Source organism: Chelon labrosus (genome assembly GCF_963514085.1).
Source record: "Chelon labrosus genome assembly, chromosome: 10".
Lineage (NCBI taxonomy): Eukaryota > Metazoa > Chordata > Actinopteri > Mugiliformes > Mugilidae > Chelon > Chelon labrosus.
Genome location: NC_140360.1, coordinates 237,237 through 254,630, shown reverse-complemented (window position 1 = coordinate 254,630; position 17,394 = coordinate 237,237). Strand labels below are relative to the sequence as shown.

General features: G+C 51.1%; 2 protein-coding genes across 3 annotated transcripts in view; both read right to left on the bottom strand.

The window, feature by feature from the left end:
* The window catches only part of plxnb3 (plexin B3), a 179,449-nt gene extending 175,402 nt beyond the window's left edge, over nucleotides 1-4,047 (bottom strand). Inside the window, exon 1 of the mRNA XM_084554015.1 lies at nucleotides 3,904-4,047. The gene's annotated coding sequence lies outside the window, so the exon portion shown is untranslated. The remainder of the gene's footprint in view (nucleotides 1-3,903) is intronic.
* Nucleotides 4,048-5,046: 999 nt separating this feature from the next.
* On the bottom strand, nucleotides 5,047-17,390 carry abcd1 (ATP-binding cassette, sub-family D (ALD), member 1). Of its 2 annotated transcripts, none has more exons than XM_084554024.1 (18): nucleotides 16,222-17,390; nucleotides 16,029-16,128; nucleotides 13,290-13,533; nucleotides 13,025-13,131; nucleotides 12,787-12,944; nucleotides 12,027-12,214; nucleotides 11,773-11,947; nucleotides 11,509-11,699; nucleotides 11,243-11,423; nucleotides 11,022-11,164; nucleotides 10,724-10,934; nucleotides 9,931-10,025; nucleotides 9,534-9,679; nucleotides 8,861-9,006; nucleotides 7,506-7,590; nucleotides 7,279-7,404; nucleotides 7,041-7,128; nucleotides 5,047-6,094 (listed from the first exon to the last, which is right to left on the bottom strand). In XM_084554024.1, the coding sequence occupies exons 3-18, from the start codon at nucleotides 13,416-13,418 to the stop codon at nucleotides 5,990-5,992; spliced, it is 2,274 nt and encodes a 757-aa protein (XP_084410150.1). In that variant the 5' UTR covers nucleotides 13,419-13,533; nucleotides 16,029-16,128; nucleotides 16,222-17,390; the 3' UTR covers nucleotides 5,047-5,989. The 2 variants fall into 2 exon arrangements, with proteins under 2 accessions (XP_084410150.1, XP_084410151.1); XM_084554025.1 differs by having other exon boundaries at nucleotides 16,228-17,390.
* Nucleotides 17,391-17,394: the final 4 nt, after the last annotated feature.

Here is a 17,394-nt window from a genome sequence, read left to right as displayed (position 1 = left end):
CTAGGACCAGGTCCAGGTCTTGGACCAGGACCAGAACAACTACTAAGGGCGTATTCACACCAGGAAGGTCCGTTAGTTCACTTGCTTTGGTCCGGACCAATTTTTTTTTTCTTTTTTTTTTTTTAGTGCGGTTCGCTTTCACACTGTGATTAATTGCAACCGGACCAGAATTTATAAACAAAAACACATGTGCTAAGGTCGTTCAGCCATTGGCTGGTAAACGTATAGGCGGGGTAAAGAAGGAAGCCAAATGTCCCACGTAAATAGGCTACAATGGAGACTTTGCGTACTGTAGGTCTACTTGTTATTATGCTAGCAATATGGTTTATAAACTGAGCGCTGGAATCCCCTCTCTCTCATTTGTTTACTAAAAATCTTATATACTTCTGCATTTTTATGTGTTTTCTCCAGCTTTTGAGATATCTGGACATCTGCCCAGATATCTAGGAGGCAGCGTGTCTCCTCAGAGCTCGGTTAAGCCACGGCTCATCTCTACCTAACCTACCTGCGTTTGTTTGCTTCACGTGTCTCTCTCTGTTGTGTGTGTCACTGGGCTATCCTACATTTCCCATAACTAGTGCAGTGCCCGTCGGAAGTATGTATTCCTATAGTGGGAGCTGAAGAAGATTTTTCAGTTGTGACCATTGTCGTGACCCATGTCTCCTCCCCACAAAGACACCTGCCCAGTTTCAAATCAGCGTGCCACAGACAGACAGACAGACACAAACTCACCAAATAAGTTAAAAGAAATTCTTGATTTATAGATAGATGATCAAATCACTCATGTTTTGTCTGTAAACTGTAAAATAACGTTGAGTCTCCGTTGCCATGGTTACCATCTAGCGTTTGAGCCAGCGCAATAATTTAGAACTGTCATCAGTAGTGCTGGGCGGTATGACCAAAAATTTATATCACGGTATTTTTCAAAATTATATCGGTTTCACGGTATTTGACGGTATTTTTTTTTTCAAGCACGACTGGGTGTTAACCTTATTTTCTAATAATTTAGAGAATAATTACTGCAGTAAATTGGCTTGGAATGACATATTTTACTGTCATGAGGAGTGAATATTATAGAAAAACATTAATGTCCACACTAGTATTAATGAAGTGAAGGAATCAAAATGCATGACTGTTGACTGTTGCATGACTGCAGTGCTACCTTTACCTGCAGACGTGGATGACGCAGATCGTAGTTTCGTACATTCCTGATATTCCAGGACATGCTTGCGGCTGAGGTGGTGAAGTAAATTGCTCGTGTTGCCACCTGCGGCTACAACTTTAGCCCGACAACGTTTATTGTTTTTTGATCTACGTCAGATTTTTTAAAGCCCAAGAACTTCCAAACAACAGACACGGCTCCTCTTTTCGGTACAAGTTCTTCTGTTTCATTTACCGTAAATTCCGGACTATAAGCCGCTACTTTTGTCACTTGCTTTGGACCCTGCGGTTTATACAACGAATTATGGATTTTTACAGCTAACGGTCACCAGGGGCGCACTATCATGTCAGAGGATGACACGAGGATTAAGAACTGACTTTTCTGGTATAGCAGGCTGGTTATTTTGATACAGTAAACGGCCGTGTTACTGCACCTTTACTGCTGTGTTGGCTGTTTTCGAAAAAGATGCTGGTTATTTTGTTGAGCAGCGGGTTACTGCACTTTTGCTGCCGTGTTACAGGCAAGCACTTTTACAAACAAATTAAATTTAGCCATTTAACGTTATTGCCTCGTCAAGCGTTGTAAGCTTTGTTTTTTGTTATACTGCACTACGGTACTATGACTGCAGGAAGTGCGCTAGGAGCGCGTATTATTTGTGCACTGCACGAATGCTGTTTGTAATGTCAAAGATGTGAAAGTTTGATCGACTGATTTTTTGTTTGATTGATCGAAAGATTTATGTTTGTCAAATGTAAATAAATGGGACGCTTTGCGTTTCCAAACAGTCATTTCTGTCCCGACAATCCCCTCCGTGGTAGAAGAAACCCTTACGGTAATTAAACATTAAAACACCAGCGGTTTATAGTCAGGTGCGGTTTATATATGGAACAATCTGTAGTTTCCCCAAAATTTAGCTGGTGCGGCTTATATTCAGGTGCGCCTTATAGTCTGGAAAATACGGTACTCGTTCTGTAACTTCAGTTTCAGAACCGTGTTGATCCATTTTGTTCACCTCTCACAGGCTGTGCTCTCATATGCTGCTTGTTTGGTGTAACTGCAAAACAGCCCCCTCTCAAACAATGTCCGGCGGCGCGACGTTCCGCCGCTCTGCGTTCCCAACGTTTTGTGCGCTACTCACCGGTATTGGGGTATATGAAAAATTCATATCATAAAAAAAAAAAACACCGGTATTCGGTATGAACCGGTATACCGCCCAGCACTAGTCATCAGGCAACTGGAAATATTAGAGCGGAGAAAACCTATTTTACCGATATATTTTACATTTCTTATCCAAACAACGTCAAACTTAGCAGTGCACATCTTCGTGCCCGTAACGAGACACCTGCCCAGTTTCAAATCAATCGGGCCAACGGTTCGCGACATATGCGTGCCACAGACAGACAGACACACAGACGCTTCTTGATAGATGCGCGAAAACTACGGGAGCTCGTCAAATCCAAAAAGGTAGATTTTTGCAACTTGGGTCGGATCGAGGTCGGGCTGCTTTCACACCATAAAGCAACCGCACCAGGGTTCGGTAGGAACCGCTCCGAGACCACCTCCTCAGCTGGGTCTCGGTCCGCTTGTTTGGTCCGCACCAGAGTTCGAGTGATTGTATTCACACCAGTCAAAAAGGTCCGAACCAAGCAAGGAAACGAACTTGAGTTCGTTTTAATCGAACTAAACAAGGCAGGTGTGAATACACCCTAAGTAACTTATCATCTCCAGATTTTCTTCTCTGTGAAATTGTGAAAACATTTTTGAAGTTTTAAATAAAGTTTCCATCTGAAGCATTTTTCAGATGGAAACAGTTTATGATGAAGATGATGATGAAGAGGTCCATTCAAAAAATGACACATTTAAACTGGTCTGTTGTTTCTGAAGCCCAACATTAAAACAAATGAAACACTGAGACGTCCTCACAGACCAGGACCTGGACCTGGACCAAGACCTGGACCTGGACCTGGACCTGGAGTCCTCACCTGTCTCTCCCAGTTAGACTGTCTCCAGAGGACTGTGGGACGTCCTGTCAGCTTCCTGTCAGTGTGTTCATATTGTTTATTGTTTATGTTCTCAGAGGTCACGTGACACTGACTTCCTGCATGTAACGTCAGAAAGGTGACTGCTGTGTGTGTGTGTTCAGGTATTCATCATGTTGTGGGGACAAAAGACTGTAAGTCAATGTGAGGTCCTCTGAAGTCAGGACTGTGTGTGTTCTAGTGTGTGTTTTAATGTGTGTGTGTGTGTGTGTGTGTGTGTGTGTTGGAATGTCAGCTATTCAGTGGCGGCTGCGGGCAGAGCCGTGCCGTGCCGGGACAGGATAGAGGCAGAAAGAAACTGATCTGAAGTCCCCCCCCTCCCTCCACCCCTCCACCCCCCCTCCCAACCAGACTCCGTGAAAAAACAATCTACTTTTAACCTGCCCGCACCGCTCGGTTTTTAACGGCTGTGCCTAGAAAACCTATGAAACCGACTCTGAACGTTGAGCTGTGATCAAAGTTTACGAGCCGAATTAAAGAGCGCGTGGCCGCCATCCTGAAACCGCCTTCAGCCGCTTCTCTCGGTCCAAGTGTCAGAACACAGAAACGAAAATATTTTAAACCGTCGGATCCTTTAACAGAGTCTGGCGCGTCGCTGTCAGACACGCCTGGCTCGGGCGCTCCTTCCTTCCCGCAGCAGCTGCCGCTCGGGAAAACTTAGGAGCGGAGAGAAGAAGACGCTGTCAGCCGGGTCACACTCACCTGAGCTCGAGGCGCTGCTCCGCGGTCCAACCGGAGTTCGAGACGCCCGAGAAACTTCCAGAAATCCACGGAGGCTCCAGCAGAGACCCGGAGCTGAACGATCCGCACCGAGAGCCGCACAACAGGTCCGACAGAGACCCCGCCCCACCCCGCTCCGCTCGGCGCCGGAGGCTCTGACGCTCTGCGGGGATTAGAGCCGACAACCTGCTGGAAGGGACCGGGTCACAGCTGATTGGTTGATTGATTGATTGATAAATAACCTTTAACCAGCTCACAATACTGATCTGATCATTGGTTCTGTAGCCGCTCAAGTTCTGGTCTCTTGTCATTGTTCTGGTTCTGATATCTTAAACCAGAACCAGCAACCAGGAGCACAGCCTAGAACAAGAACAAGACCTGGACTAGAACCAAGACCTGGACTAGAACCAAGAAGAGGACAGACACCTAGACTAGAACCAAGACCTGGACTAGAACAAGACCTGGACTAGAACCAAGAAGAGGACTAGAACTGGACACTCTGTCACTGCCATGTCTGTTTTTAATTTTTTAATTTCATTCATCTGTTTACAGACTAATTTAATTGCACACAGTCCTCCCCATTTGTAGTTCTCATATTTATATATATATAATAAAAACAACTTCTACTTCCACTGGTCACTTTATATTTTTAACATAGTTTATAGTTGTATAAACATTTTATTTCGAGTCACTATTTTTTATATAGCTGTTGTATTTGTTTAATGTCTGTTACTGGATGCTTGAATTTCCCTCGGGATCAATAAAGTATCTATCTAGAACAAGAACAAGAACAAAGAACAGGACTAGAACCAAGACCTGGACTAGGACAAGGACAAAGAATAGGACCAAAAGCAGGACCAGGATCAGGACCTAGACGAGAACCAAGACCAAGAACAGGACAAGGACCAAAATGAAAAACAGGGCCGACACCTGGACTAGAACAAAGACCAGGACCAGGACTGGAACCAAGACCAAACACATGATCAGAACCAGTACTTTTTGGAGTACCTTATTTCTGATACTTAGACCACATGTGATTGGTGGATTATTTCTCCTGCAGGTGATCAATAACAGTGATCAGCTGATCACTGTTATTGATCAGCTGATCACTGTTATTGATCAGCTGATCAGTTACAGGAAGTGATTGATCCCACGATGAAGGAAGAGACTGAACATGATCGATGCTGAACATTTTATTTTCAAATAACCTTCAATACATCATCTTCATCATCATCATCATCAGTCTAACATGTTCTCTCTAGAACCTGATATGCAGCAGTTTATTGATCCATTGATCAGCTGATTGATCGTATTCATTGATTACATCATAAACATTTTTTCTATCAAATTATAGAAACAGTCAAAGATTCAAATGGCACCTTTTAAAAACACCTGCCTGGGTCACATGACCTCTGACCTGAGTCACATGGTCCGACCCTTCCAGCTGCTTCCTGTTCGTCAGTCAGCTGATCACTTTTCAAATTAAAAGTCTGAATTCCCTCTGCCTTTCTGATTGGTCGAACGCTGGAAGTGAAGCCCTCAGAACTTAGAGGAGGAGGAGGAAGAGGAGGAGGAGGAGGAGGAGGAGGAGGAAGAGGAGGAAGAGGAGGGGGAGGAGGAGGAGGAAGAGAAGTTTTGTTAAAGCCCTAAATTTTAAAACTGATGTTTTAAGCTAAAGCGATCCAACCAATCAGAGCAGGACAGGAGGTGATGCATAAAAAGCAGCGAGCCAATCACAGCAGCTCTGACTTCAAACAGGAAGTGTTCAAAACCTTAGAAATCTAAAAACGTCAGCGTCACAGTTTTACGTCAAACTTTCAGTCACATGATCAAAAAGTTTCCTTCCAACAGAATCAGGAGGAGTCCTCTGTGTCCTCCCCTCTGTGTCCTCCCCTCTGTGTCCTCCCCTCTGTGTCCTCCCCTCCGTGTCCTCCCCTCTGTGTCCTCCCCTCCGTATCCTCCCCTCTGTGTCCTCCCCTCCGTGTCCTCCCCTCTGTGTCCTCCCCTCTGTGTCCTCCCCTCCGTGTCCTCCCCTCTGTGTCCTCCCCTCTGTCTCCCCCTGCAGGACTCAGTCCTCCCCCTCTGTCTCCCCCAGCAGGACACGCAGCTCGCCCAGTCTCTGCTGCATCTTAGGAATCCCTGACAACTGGTTCTCCAGACGGTGCTTCTCCTCCTGAGAGACAGAGACAGAGACAGAGACACAGAGAAAGAGACAGAGACAGATTCAAAGACAGATTTAGAGACAGAGACAGAGAGACAGATTCAGAGACAGAGACAGAGACAGAGACAGAGACACAGAGAAAGAGACAGAGACAGATTCAAAGACAGATTTAGAGACAGAGACAGAGAGACAGATTCAGAGACAGAGACAGAGACAGAGAGACAGATTCAGAGACAGAGACAGAGACAGAGAGACAGAGACAGAGACAGAGACAGAGAGACAGAGACAGAGACACAGATAAAGAGACAGAGACAGAGACAGAGACAGAGACAGAGAGACAGATTCAGAGACAGAGACAGAGACAGAGAGACAGAGACAGAGACAGAGACAGAGACAGAGAGACAGAGACAGAGACACAGATTCAGAGACAGAGACAGAGACAGAGACACAGAGAAAGAGACAGAGACAGATTCAAAGACAGATTTAGAGACAGAGACAGAGACAGAGAGACAGATTCAGAGACAGAGACAGAGACAGAGACAGACACAGAGACAGAGACACAGAGAAAGAGACAGAGACAGATTCAAAGACAGATTTAGAGACAGAGACAGAGAGACAGATTCAGAGACAGAGACAGAGACAGAGACAGAGACACAGAGAAAGAGACAGAGACAGTTTAGTCCACTTAGTTCTATTATCAGTCTTTGTCTCGTTGACACAGTTCAGTCAGGATGTCCTGTCTTCATCCGTCCACCACCTTCGTCTTCAAACTGAACTGATTCAGTCACATGACACGGAGCAGACAGCCGGTTGCCATGGTAACCACAGTCTCCTTTCTCTCCCCCCCCCCCCCCCCTCGACTGACCTCCCTCAGGACGTCCACCTGTCCGTCACCTGACCTCAGAGACAGACCTGAGAGGATGGACCAATCACAGAGCGGCGCTCTGACCCGACTCACCTGCAGAGAGAGACGGGTGGAGGCGTCCAGGGGCTCAAACCTCCACCCTCCTTCTCCGTCAAACTGCAGCAGGTGAGAGTGGTACTTCCTGTCAGACAGAGAAGAAGAAGAAGAAGATGAGGGCGGGGCAGAGGCTGCAGCTCAGAGCTCTGCTGCCCCCTGCAGGCGACACACTGGAGTCACATGACTGAGCCTCAGCTGGTCCACCAATCAGGAGGCAGCTGACCAGGGTACTGACCACAGGGAGGGTCTGTGTGTGATTGACAGCAGAGCTATCCCAGCATCCTTTGCAGCCTGGAAGATGTTTCCCTCCACGTCGATGCTGACGGCGCTCGTACACTCGTCCAGCAGAGCGTAGCGGGGGCTGGGCGAGAGACAGAGAGGGAGAGGGGGAGAGAGAGAGTCAGCAAGGGAGGAAGTCTGATCGGTCGCCATGGTTACAGGAAACAGGAAGTCAGCAGTTACCGGTGATAGAACATACGAGCCATCCCCATCCTCTGCTTCTCTCCTCCAGACAGAACGTCCTTCCAGTCACTGACCGACTCCCAGCCTGGACAAGAACCAGAACAAACGCCATGAGTCACTGGCGCCGTACGGCAGCTGTGGGTGGAGCTCACATCAAACCACCTGATGGATGCGTGATCAGCTGTTCTGTGAGCGGGGTCTCCTTCGTAGCGTAAATTAGCTTCTTCCAGCACAACACACAGAAACAAGCCCCTGGCTCTATTAACCTGCCTCCAGCTACCAGCAGCTCTGACGTCTCTGTCTCTGTCTTCTATCAGCACCATTTATTTTAAGTCCTTTCTCAGTCAGGACGTCCTCCTCTGGCTTCATGAATTTATTCTCCATCGTTGTGTCTGCTGCGTTCAAGACAACTCAGAAGTAACCGAGACGTCACAGCGTTCAAGCTACAGGTTAACGAGGAGGAGAAAAAAGAGGTTTGGGACATCGTCTCTATCTGATGAACAATAAAAACACAAGCAGCAACAATTAATGATTATTGTGGACGGAGACGGACAGACCTGTAATTTCCAGGTTTGACGCTGTTCAATTAATTTTTCACAACTCAGAACTCGTTTTATCTCCAAGTCCTGAACGCAGCATCACCTGCTGCTGATCTCAGTTATGGTTTACAGGCCCCGCCCCCTCCCTACTGATGATTGGCTGTAACATTAGTTTGGTTAGGAGACAGAGATGGTTTCCTCTCATTCCATTGGTCAGTGAACTCAACTGACTCCAACATGACAATAACCAGCAACAAGTTATTTTTCAAATCACAGTCAAACGTCTCACGCCAAAGATCCGGCACGGTGCCAGAATACTTTAAGCCCTATGGACCTGGACCTGGACCTGGACCTGGACCCCAACACATCTGGACCTGGACCTGGACCTGGACCTAGCCCTGGACCTGGACCTGGAGCTAGCCCTGGACCTGGACCTGGACCTGGAGCTAGCCCTGGACCTGGACCTGGACCTGGACCCCAACACACCTAGACCTGGACCTGGACCTGGACCTGGACCCCAACACATCTGGACCTGGACCTGGACCTGGACCTGGACCTAGCCCTGAACCTGGACCTGGACCTGGACCTAGCCCTGAACCTGGACCTGGACCTAGCCCTGGACCTGGTCCTGGAGCTAGCCCTGGACCTGGACCTGGACCTGGACCTGGACCCCAACACATCTGGACCTGGACCTGGACCTAGCCCTGAACCTGGACCTGGACCTGGACCTGGACCCCAACACACCTGGACCTGGACCTGGACCTGGACCTGAACCTGAACCTGAACCTGGACCTGGTCCTGATCACACACACTGACCTCCTTCTCTGTCCAGGATGTAGAGCAGGTGGACGGTGCGAAGGATCTCCTCCAGATCTGAGTCCGTGACTCCCTTCTGGACCATCTCCTCCACAGAGTCTGGATAGATCACCTGGTCTCTGAGGGTCCCCTCTGACATGTAGGGCCTGGAACAGAGTGAGATTATCATCAGGAGAGCAGAAAACCAAAGTGGAATGTGTCAACAGGAGGCAACGTACAATTCAACCTTTGGACATTTTATTTATCCTGGACATCATCACATTCTACCATTGTGATCATTATACAATCCAGAAGAAGATGGAGATTTCCTCCATGTTGTTAACACATGGAACTCCCCAGGGAAACCAGTCACCAAGGCATGCTACATATCAATGCTAAGCTAACTGTTACTACAAGATGTTTATTATCTGTAGTACCACCATTAGACCACTAGATGGAGACAAAGGACTCAGATTCTATCAGTCAAGTCACCATGTGGTTGATAGTTGATGTAGAATCATGTGATAGACTCTGAAGGACAGAAGATAATAAAACTAGATCAGTTATATTTGTTGGCAGTTGTTTTTAGGTTTGATGAGATGCAAAGAGGATTGTGGGTAATGTTCCGTTCCATTTAGCCTGTTCCTCGTATTTACAGGGCTTTTATTCTTTTAACTAAAACCAGAACCAGTACCTCTGGGGGATGTAGAACATGTGCTGTGGTTCTGGACGGTACAGGACTCCTCCGTAAACGGGCCACAGTCCACTGAGGATCCTGAACAGAGAACTCTTCCCGCAGCCGTTTGGACCCGTGATCAACACATTCATCCCGTCGTCCACCTGAGACACAAACACGTTAGACCAGTGACAGCATGGAGAGCAAGCAGAGTCTAAAGAGAACACTCTGAGGCGTCTGAACGGACTAGAATCACAGAAGAAGAAATTAAACTTAGTGAAGTGAGCAGGAAGCTGAGCTGTTGATGAGAGGAGTATTTTATAAAGTCAGATGATTATGGACATAGATTAACTGACTGTCTCTCCTGAGCTACAGAGTCAGTGGCGCTCCGTCAGGTGAGGTGTCGTCTTGTTACCTGGATGTTCAGTCTGGACACCACCACGTCTCCGGTCGGTGTGATGATTGGCAGGTTCTCACAGCGAATCCCCTTCTCCACACTGATCACCTGACCTGCACCATCACCACAAACAACAGAGTCTGGTCATGTCAGTCATCGGCCTCCGACCACGTTCTGTTACAGAACCATGTGACCAGGTTCCTCTGACCTGAGCTCTGAATCCTCCTCGTGTTCATTTCAGCTAACGGCTATCAGCTAACGGCTAACAACTAGCAGCTGGCGGCTATCAGCTAACAACTAGTAGCTAACAGCTATCAGCTAACGGCTGTCAGCTAACAACTAGCAGCTATCAGCTAACAATTATCAGCTAACGACTAGCAGCTATCAGCTAACAACTAGCAGCTAACGGCTATCAGCTAACAACTAGCATCTAACGGCTATCAGCTAACGGCTAACAACTAGCAGCTAACGGCTATCAGCTAACGCTATCAGCTATCAGCCAACAATTATCAGCTAACGACCAGCAGCTATCAGCTAATAACTAGCAGCTAACAAATAGCAGCTAACGGCTATCAGCTAACAACTACCAGCTAACAGCTATCAGCTAACAATTATCAGCTAACGACTAGCAGCTAACAACTAGCAGCTAATGGCTATCAGCTATCAGCTAACAATTATCAGCTAACGACTACCAGCTAACAGCTATCAGCTAACAACTAGCAGCTAACGGCTATCAGCTATCAGCTAACAATTATCAGCTAACGACTAGCAGCTATCGGCTAGCAGCTAGCAGACACTGTGGTGGACTCACCTCTGATCTCCAGCGGACCACAGACTCTCTGTCCATGTTGAACCACGCCTCCTCCTCCTCCTCCTCCTCCTCCTCCTCCTTCTCCTCCTCCTTCTCCTGTCGTCAGCTCCTCCTCTCTGTCTGCAGAGCGGCGGTAAATTCCTCGATTCACGTCTTCAAACACATCAAACATCTCAGAGACCCGGGCGGTGTAGCCTGCTAGCTCCGTCACCTGAACGAGACGAGTCAATCAAAGACAGAAATAAGATTCAGGAGGACGACGAGCGGAGGACGACGAGCGGAGGACGAAGAGGCGCACCTCCTTGTACGAGCTCATGATCCGCTCCACGGCGTCGGCGCCGGCGTTGAGGAGGTTCCTGGCGGTGGTGAAGGCCTGCGTCCGCTCGCTCACCAGCTCCTCCTCCTTCATCAACATGGCCGCCTGCTTCACCTCCTCTGAGTCTGAACACATCACAGGTCAAAGGTCACACGGCTGCTCTGGTGGTTTCAGGAGGAGCAGACCGTAGCGGCGCCGTTTACCGTATTTGGAGTATCCGGTGGCGGTGATGATGGGCACGGCGACCATCACCAGGCCGGAGGCGCTCCACACGTACTTCATGAGGAACTGCTCCAACATGACGTACCAGAGACGCTTCAGCAGGATCTGATGGATCTGGGAGGACAGAGACGTGTAGCTCCTCTGCAGCTGGGCCATCTCCACCTGAAAATCAAACGCACCCACGCTGTCAGAGGACGGCGGGTCCTTCACCGCTGCCCGGCGCGTCCCCCGGGGTCAGGGCGTTTACCTTGTGTCCGCCGTAGAAGGCGATCTCCTCAGAGTTGGTGATGATTCGTGAGTGCATGTATCGCAGGTCGCCTTTTCTCTTCGCCTCCTCCGCCACCAACTTCCCAAATCGAGGCGAGCAGGAGCGCAGGACTTTAGCGGTGAGCGCCACCACCAGGCCGGCGATGACCGACGGCCACGTGGTGTTGGCTCCTGCAGGAGGACAGACCTCAGGTTGAGCGTTGTCGGGGGTAACGCGTTTGTCCCGTCTGAGCGGCGGGCGTACCTTTAGAGTGGGCGGTGCGCAGCAGCGTGTAGCAGGTGACGACCACGTCCAGGATGGGTTTGGTCAGGTTGGAGTACAGGTGGGCGACAGACGCAGAGAACATGACGATGTCCTCAGTGAGAGACTGATCAGGATTGGACAAACGTCCGTCCATGTTGCTGACGCGGTAGTAGGTCTGGAGACAGGGAGGACAGGGACTCATGATCAGACCAGGTCCCATCTCTCTGAATGCTAAGCTAAAGCTAGCCTGTTACCTGGTTGGTGAAGTACAGCTGGTAGGCGTGGCTGACCAGTCGGCCCCTGAAGCTGAGGGCCAGCTGACCCTCCAGGAATCTGATGGCGCTGTTGATGAACGTCGCAGGAACGGCAACGAGGAGCCACTTAGAGAGCTGCAGCACGAACGCCCAGGGGTCCTTCTGAACGATGCAGCGCACGATCACACCTGAGAGATCAGCACCACCGTTACAGGTAGACAGACAGGTAGGTAGACAGGTAGACAGGTAGACAGACAGGTAGACAGGTAGGTAGACAGGTAGACAGACAGGTAGACAGGTAGACAGACAGGTACAGACAGACAGGTAGACAGGTAGACAGGTAGGTAGACAGGTAGACAGACAGGTAGGCAGGTAGACAGACAGGTAGACAGGTAGACAGACAGGTAGACAGGTACAGACAGGTAGACAGACAGGTAGGCAGGTAGACAGACAGGTAGACAGGTAGACAGACAGGTAGACAGACAGGTAGGCAGGTAGGCAGACAGGTAGACAGGTAGACAGACAGGTAGACAGGTACAGACAGGTAGACAGGTAGACAGACAGGTAGACAGACAGGTAGACAGGTAGACAGACAGACAGGTAGACAGACAGGTAGACAGGTAGACAGGTAGACAGACAGACAGGTAGACAGACAGGTAGACAGGTAGACAGGTAGACAGACAGACAGGTAGACAGACAGGTAGACAGGTAGACAGACAGACAGACAGACAGGTAGACAGACAGGTAGACAGACAGGTACCGTCCAGAGCAGCCACGTAGATAGACAGGAAGGTCCTGGACATCAGGGTGAGAGAGTGGAGGATGAGCAAACCGATCTCTCTACTCAGTAACCGTGGAAACAAGAGCTTCAACAGGCGAGACAGTCGGAGGACGAACTCCTTGTTCACCGATGGAGACCTGAGGACAGACAGACAGGTTCACCTGTTACCTGGAGACAGGTGAGCAGGTGAGGGTCACATGACTACCACTCAGCTCACCTGCGGTCACTCTTCTTCTTCTTCTTCTTCTCTCCACTGTCGTCCACACAGTTGACCACGCCCTCTGGTAGATTAGCTCCACCCAGCTGTTTACCTGCTGCACGCCTCTGAAAACAAACACACCCACAGTCACGCTTCAACTTCTCCAGGCCGGAGGCTGAGTCTGGACCCGAGACCTGATTCTGAACCAGACAATTACAAACTACCTACCTGTACAGGTGTGTGTGTGTGTACAGGTGTGTGTGTGTACAGGTGTGTGTCTCACCTGTAGCCTCCTCCATACGTAGGGGGACAGTTTCTTGACAGCGTAGGCCGTCACTAAAATGGCCGTCAGCTTCCGGAGTCTGGAGCTCCGCCTCAGCTGAGCTGGCAGCTTCTGATAGGTGAGCTCCATGGCAACGGCTGACAGGTGACCAGAACCAGCAAGGTGTCACAGGAGGAGTCCAAACAGAACCACTGTGGTCGTTGTCAAGGAAACGCCATCGTGACCTAAGAGACTGACCCTCCACCTGAACAGAGACAACACAGAGGCAGAAGACGGACTGGTTGGTGACCAGGACCAGGACCAGGACCAGGACTCATGTTTAGTTTTAGTCCTTTAATGAGTGAAAGGAAAAGAAGAAAATCACAGCTGATCATCTGATAAACAGGAAGCAGCAGAGGAGTCACACACTGGACTGAAGAAAGTGGTATTTTTTGGTCTCAGGCTCAGAGCCTCAAGCACTGAGAGCCTCGAGCACTGAGAGCCTGGAGCACCGAGAGCCTGGAGCACTGAGAGCCTCAAGCACTGAGAGCCTGGAGCACCGAGAGCCTCGAGCACCGAGAGCCTGGAGCACTGAGAGCCTCAAGCACTGAGAGCCTGGAGCACCGAGAGCCTCGAGCACCGAGAGCCTGGAGCACCGAGAGCCTGGAGCACCGAGAGCCTGGAGCACTGAGAGCCTCGAGCACCGAGAGCCTGGAGCACCGAGAGCCTGGAGCACCGAGAGCCTGGAGCACCGAGAGCCTGGAGCACTGAGAGCCTCGAGCACCGAGAGCCTGGAGCACCGAGAGCCTGGAGCACCGAGAGCCTCAAGCACTGAGAGCCTGGAGCACCGAGAGCCTAGAGCACTGAGAGCCTGGAGCACCGAGAGCCTGGAGCACTGAGAGCCTGGAGCACCGAGAGCCTGGAGCACTGAGAGCCTCGAGCACCGAGAGCCTGGAGCACCGAGAGCCTGGAGCACTGAGAGCCTGGAGCACTGAGAGCCTGGAGCACTGAGAGCCTCGAGCACTGAGAGCCTGGAGCACCGAGAGCCTCAAGCACTGAGAGCCTGGAGCACTGAGAGCCTGGAGCACTGAGAGCCTGGAGCACCGAGAGCCTCAAGCACTGAGAGCCTGGAGCACTGAGAGCCTGGAGCACCGAGAGCCTGGAGCACTGAGAGCCTGGAGCACCGAGAGCCTGGAGCACCGAGAGCCTGGAGCACTGAGAGCCTGGAGCACCGAGAGCCTCAAGCACTGAGAGCCTGGAGCACTGAGAGCCTGGAGCACTGAGAGCCTGGAGCACCGAGAGCCTCAAGCACTGAGAGCCTGGAGCACTGAGAGCCTGGAGCACCGAGAGCCTGGAGCACTGAGAGCCTGGAGCACTGAGAGCCTGGAGCACTGAGAGCCTGGAGCACTGAGAGCCTGGAGCACCGAGAGCCTGGAGCACTGAGAGCCTGGAGCACCGAGAGCCTGGAGCACCGAGAGCCTCAAGCACTGAGAGCCTGGAGCACTGAGAGCCTCAAGCACAGAGAGCCTCAAGCACTGAGAGCCTGGAGCACTGAGAGCCTGGAGCACCGAGAGCCTGGAGCACTGAGAGCCTGGAGCACCGAGAGCCTCAAGCACTGAGAGCCTGGAGCACCGAGAGCCTCAAGCACTGAGAGCCTGGAGCACTGAGAGCCTCAAGCACAGAGAGCCTCAAGCACTGAGAGCCTGGAGCACCGAGAGCCTCAAGCACTGAGAGCCTGGAGCACTGAGAGCCTCAAGCACTGAGAGCCTGGAGCACTGAGAGCCTGGAGCACCGAGAGCCTCAAGCACTGAGAGCCTGGAGCACTGAGAGCCTCAAGCACTGAGAGCCTGGAGCACCGAGAGCCTCAAGCACTGAGAGCCTGGAGCACCGAGAGCCTCAAGCACTGAGAGCCTGGAGCACTGAGAGCCTCAAGCACTGAGAGCCTGGAGCACCGAGAGCCTCAAGCACTGAGAGCCTGGAGCACTGAGAGCCTGGAGCACTGAGAGCCTGGAGCACTGAGAGCCTGGAGCACCGAGAGCCTCGAGCACTGAGAGCCTGGAGCACCGAGAGCCTGGAGCACCGAGAGCCTCAAGCACTGAGAGCCTGGAGCACTGAGAGCCTCAAGCACAGAGAGCCTCAAGCACTGAGAGCCTGGAGCACTGAGAGCCTGGAGCACTGAGAGCCTGGAGCACTGAGAGCCTGGAGCACCGAGAGCCTCAAGCACTGAGAGCCTGGAGCACCGAGAGCCTCAAGCACTGAGAGCCTGGAGCACTGAGAGCCTCAAGCACAGAGAGCCTCAAGCACTGAGAGCCTGGAGCACCGAGAGCCTCAAGCACTGAGAGCCTGGAGCACTGAGAGCCTCAAGCACTGAGAGCCTGGAGCACTGAGAGCCTCAAGCACAGAGAGCCTCAAGCACTGAGAGCCTGGAGCACCGAGAGCCTCAAGCACTGAGAGCCTCAAGCACTGAGAGCCTGGAGCACCGAGAGCCTCAAGCACTGAGAGCCTGGAGCACTGAGAGCCTCAAGCACAGAGAGCCTCAAGCACTGAGAGCCTGGAGCACCGAGAGCCTCAAGCACTGAGAGCCTCAAGCACTGAGAGCCTCGAGCACAGAGAGCCTCAAGCACTGAGAGCCTCAAGCACTGAGAGCCTGGAGCACCGAGAGCCTGGAGCACCGAGAGGCCACATCTTGGTTCTATAGTCTTCAGGTGACCTGTCCTGTCACTGAAACTAAAGAAATAAAATAAAATAAAATGTAATTACCGCTGAAAGCCTCCGGCCCTGATAGTCTGGGGGCCTCAGGGCCTCAGGCCGCTCAGACTCAACCCTGACTCCGTCTCTGAGGGGTCTGCAGTGAAGAATGCTGGGAAATGAAGTTTATAAAGGAAATATTACTATTAAATACTAGTCAGCTGTTAATGTTAATATTTATAGTGTTAATAAAGTTAATACAGACTCTGACCGTCAGCTGGTCGGTGCTGGTCTCTGGTCTCTGGTCTCTGGTCCGGGCTCCGGTCCGTCGGTGACCTGTTGATCCCCCTCTCTCTCTCTCTCTCGGCCTGAACGCTCCGCTGAGTCCGGCTCCGGTGAGTTAGCTCCGGGTCCGTTAGCTTATGACTGTGTAGTAAGTACCGGGAGTACCGGGAGTACCGGGGGGCTAACGGAGCCCGCTGCTGTCCCCTCCCCGCCCTACGGAGCCTGTTTAGCCCGACCCGGAACGTCTCCCCGCCCCGCCGAGCTGACACCGGCCCGGCTGGAACTTTAACCCGGGTAATGTCCCGCAGAGGACACGGGGAGCTAACGGAGGCTAACGGCTAACAGGAACTTTGTAGTTCCTCTGATGTCAACATGAAACGCGTCTCCGTCTCCATTTGATCCGCCGCTTTCTCTCCGGACTCTTCCCGGGACTCGCTCTCACACACCGCCCGGTTCTGCTGCTCCTCCGCCGGTTGGACTTTCACCGGAGACCCGCCGACCGGAGCTCCGCAAAGTTCAGCATCTGTTTACCTGAAGGAAGGACCGCGTCCCAGTCCGGACTCACCGCCTCCTCCCCTGCGTCCCACACGTTCCTCCTCCTCCTCTTCCTCCTCCAGCGGTGACAGCTACACCTCCAAACCAGAACCAGAACCAGAACCCAATAAGAACCTAAAACCGTTTTAAGTCTAGAAAAGTTTCTTCTTCTTTTCCTGCTTCCTTTTCTTCTTCTTTGGTTTTTATTCAGGCAGCCTGGTTTCTTCTTCTCCTTCCTCTCAACAGTTAAAGTTGTTTCCTCTGTTTATCATTAATGGCACCACAGAAGAAGAAGGAGGAGCCGCCGGTACAGATGTCTCTCTGGGACACGGGTCTGATCCAGGGTCTAAATAAAAACATGACGACATGTCAGCAGCTTTTAGAAGCTACCGTCTCATACCTGAACACACGGGGCCCCGGGGCCAAGCCGGGACGTCCAGCACTAAACACTCTGGAACGTTAAATGTTTAGACTTTGGCCCCTGAGAGCCTCCGGCCCCAAGGCTTGAGTCTCACAACAATAATCAGCTGTTATGAACGTGTCCTGTTTGTTCCTGTGTATAATAATAATTAATAACAGCTGAACATAAACTGCTTCATAACACACTATAACCTCTATA

Bases quoted from the DNA above. Each gene is read 5' to 3' on its own strand.
- abcd1 (XM_084554024.1), bottom strand. From the start codon at position 13,418: ATGGAGCTCACCTATCAGAAGCTGCCAGCTCAGCTGAGGCGGAGCTCC. The intron at 12,215-12,786 runs GTACCTGTCTGT...CTGATCTCTCAG, and splicing joins CTACGTGGCTGCTCTGGACG to GTGTGATCGTGCGCTGCATC. The intron at 10,935-11,021 runs GTGCGCCTCTTC...CGTCTCGTTCAG, and splicing joins TCATGAGCTCGTACAAGGAG to GTGACGGAGCTAGCAGGCTA.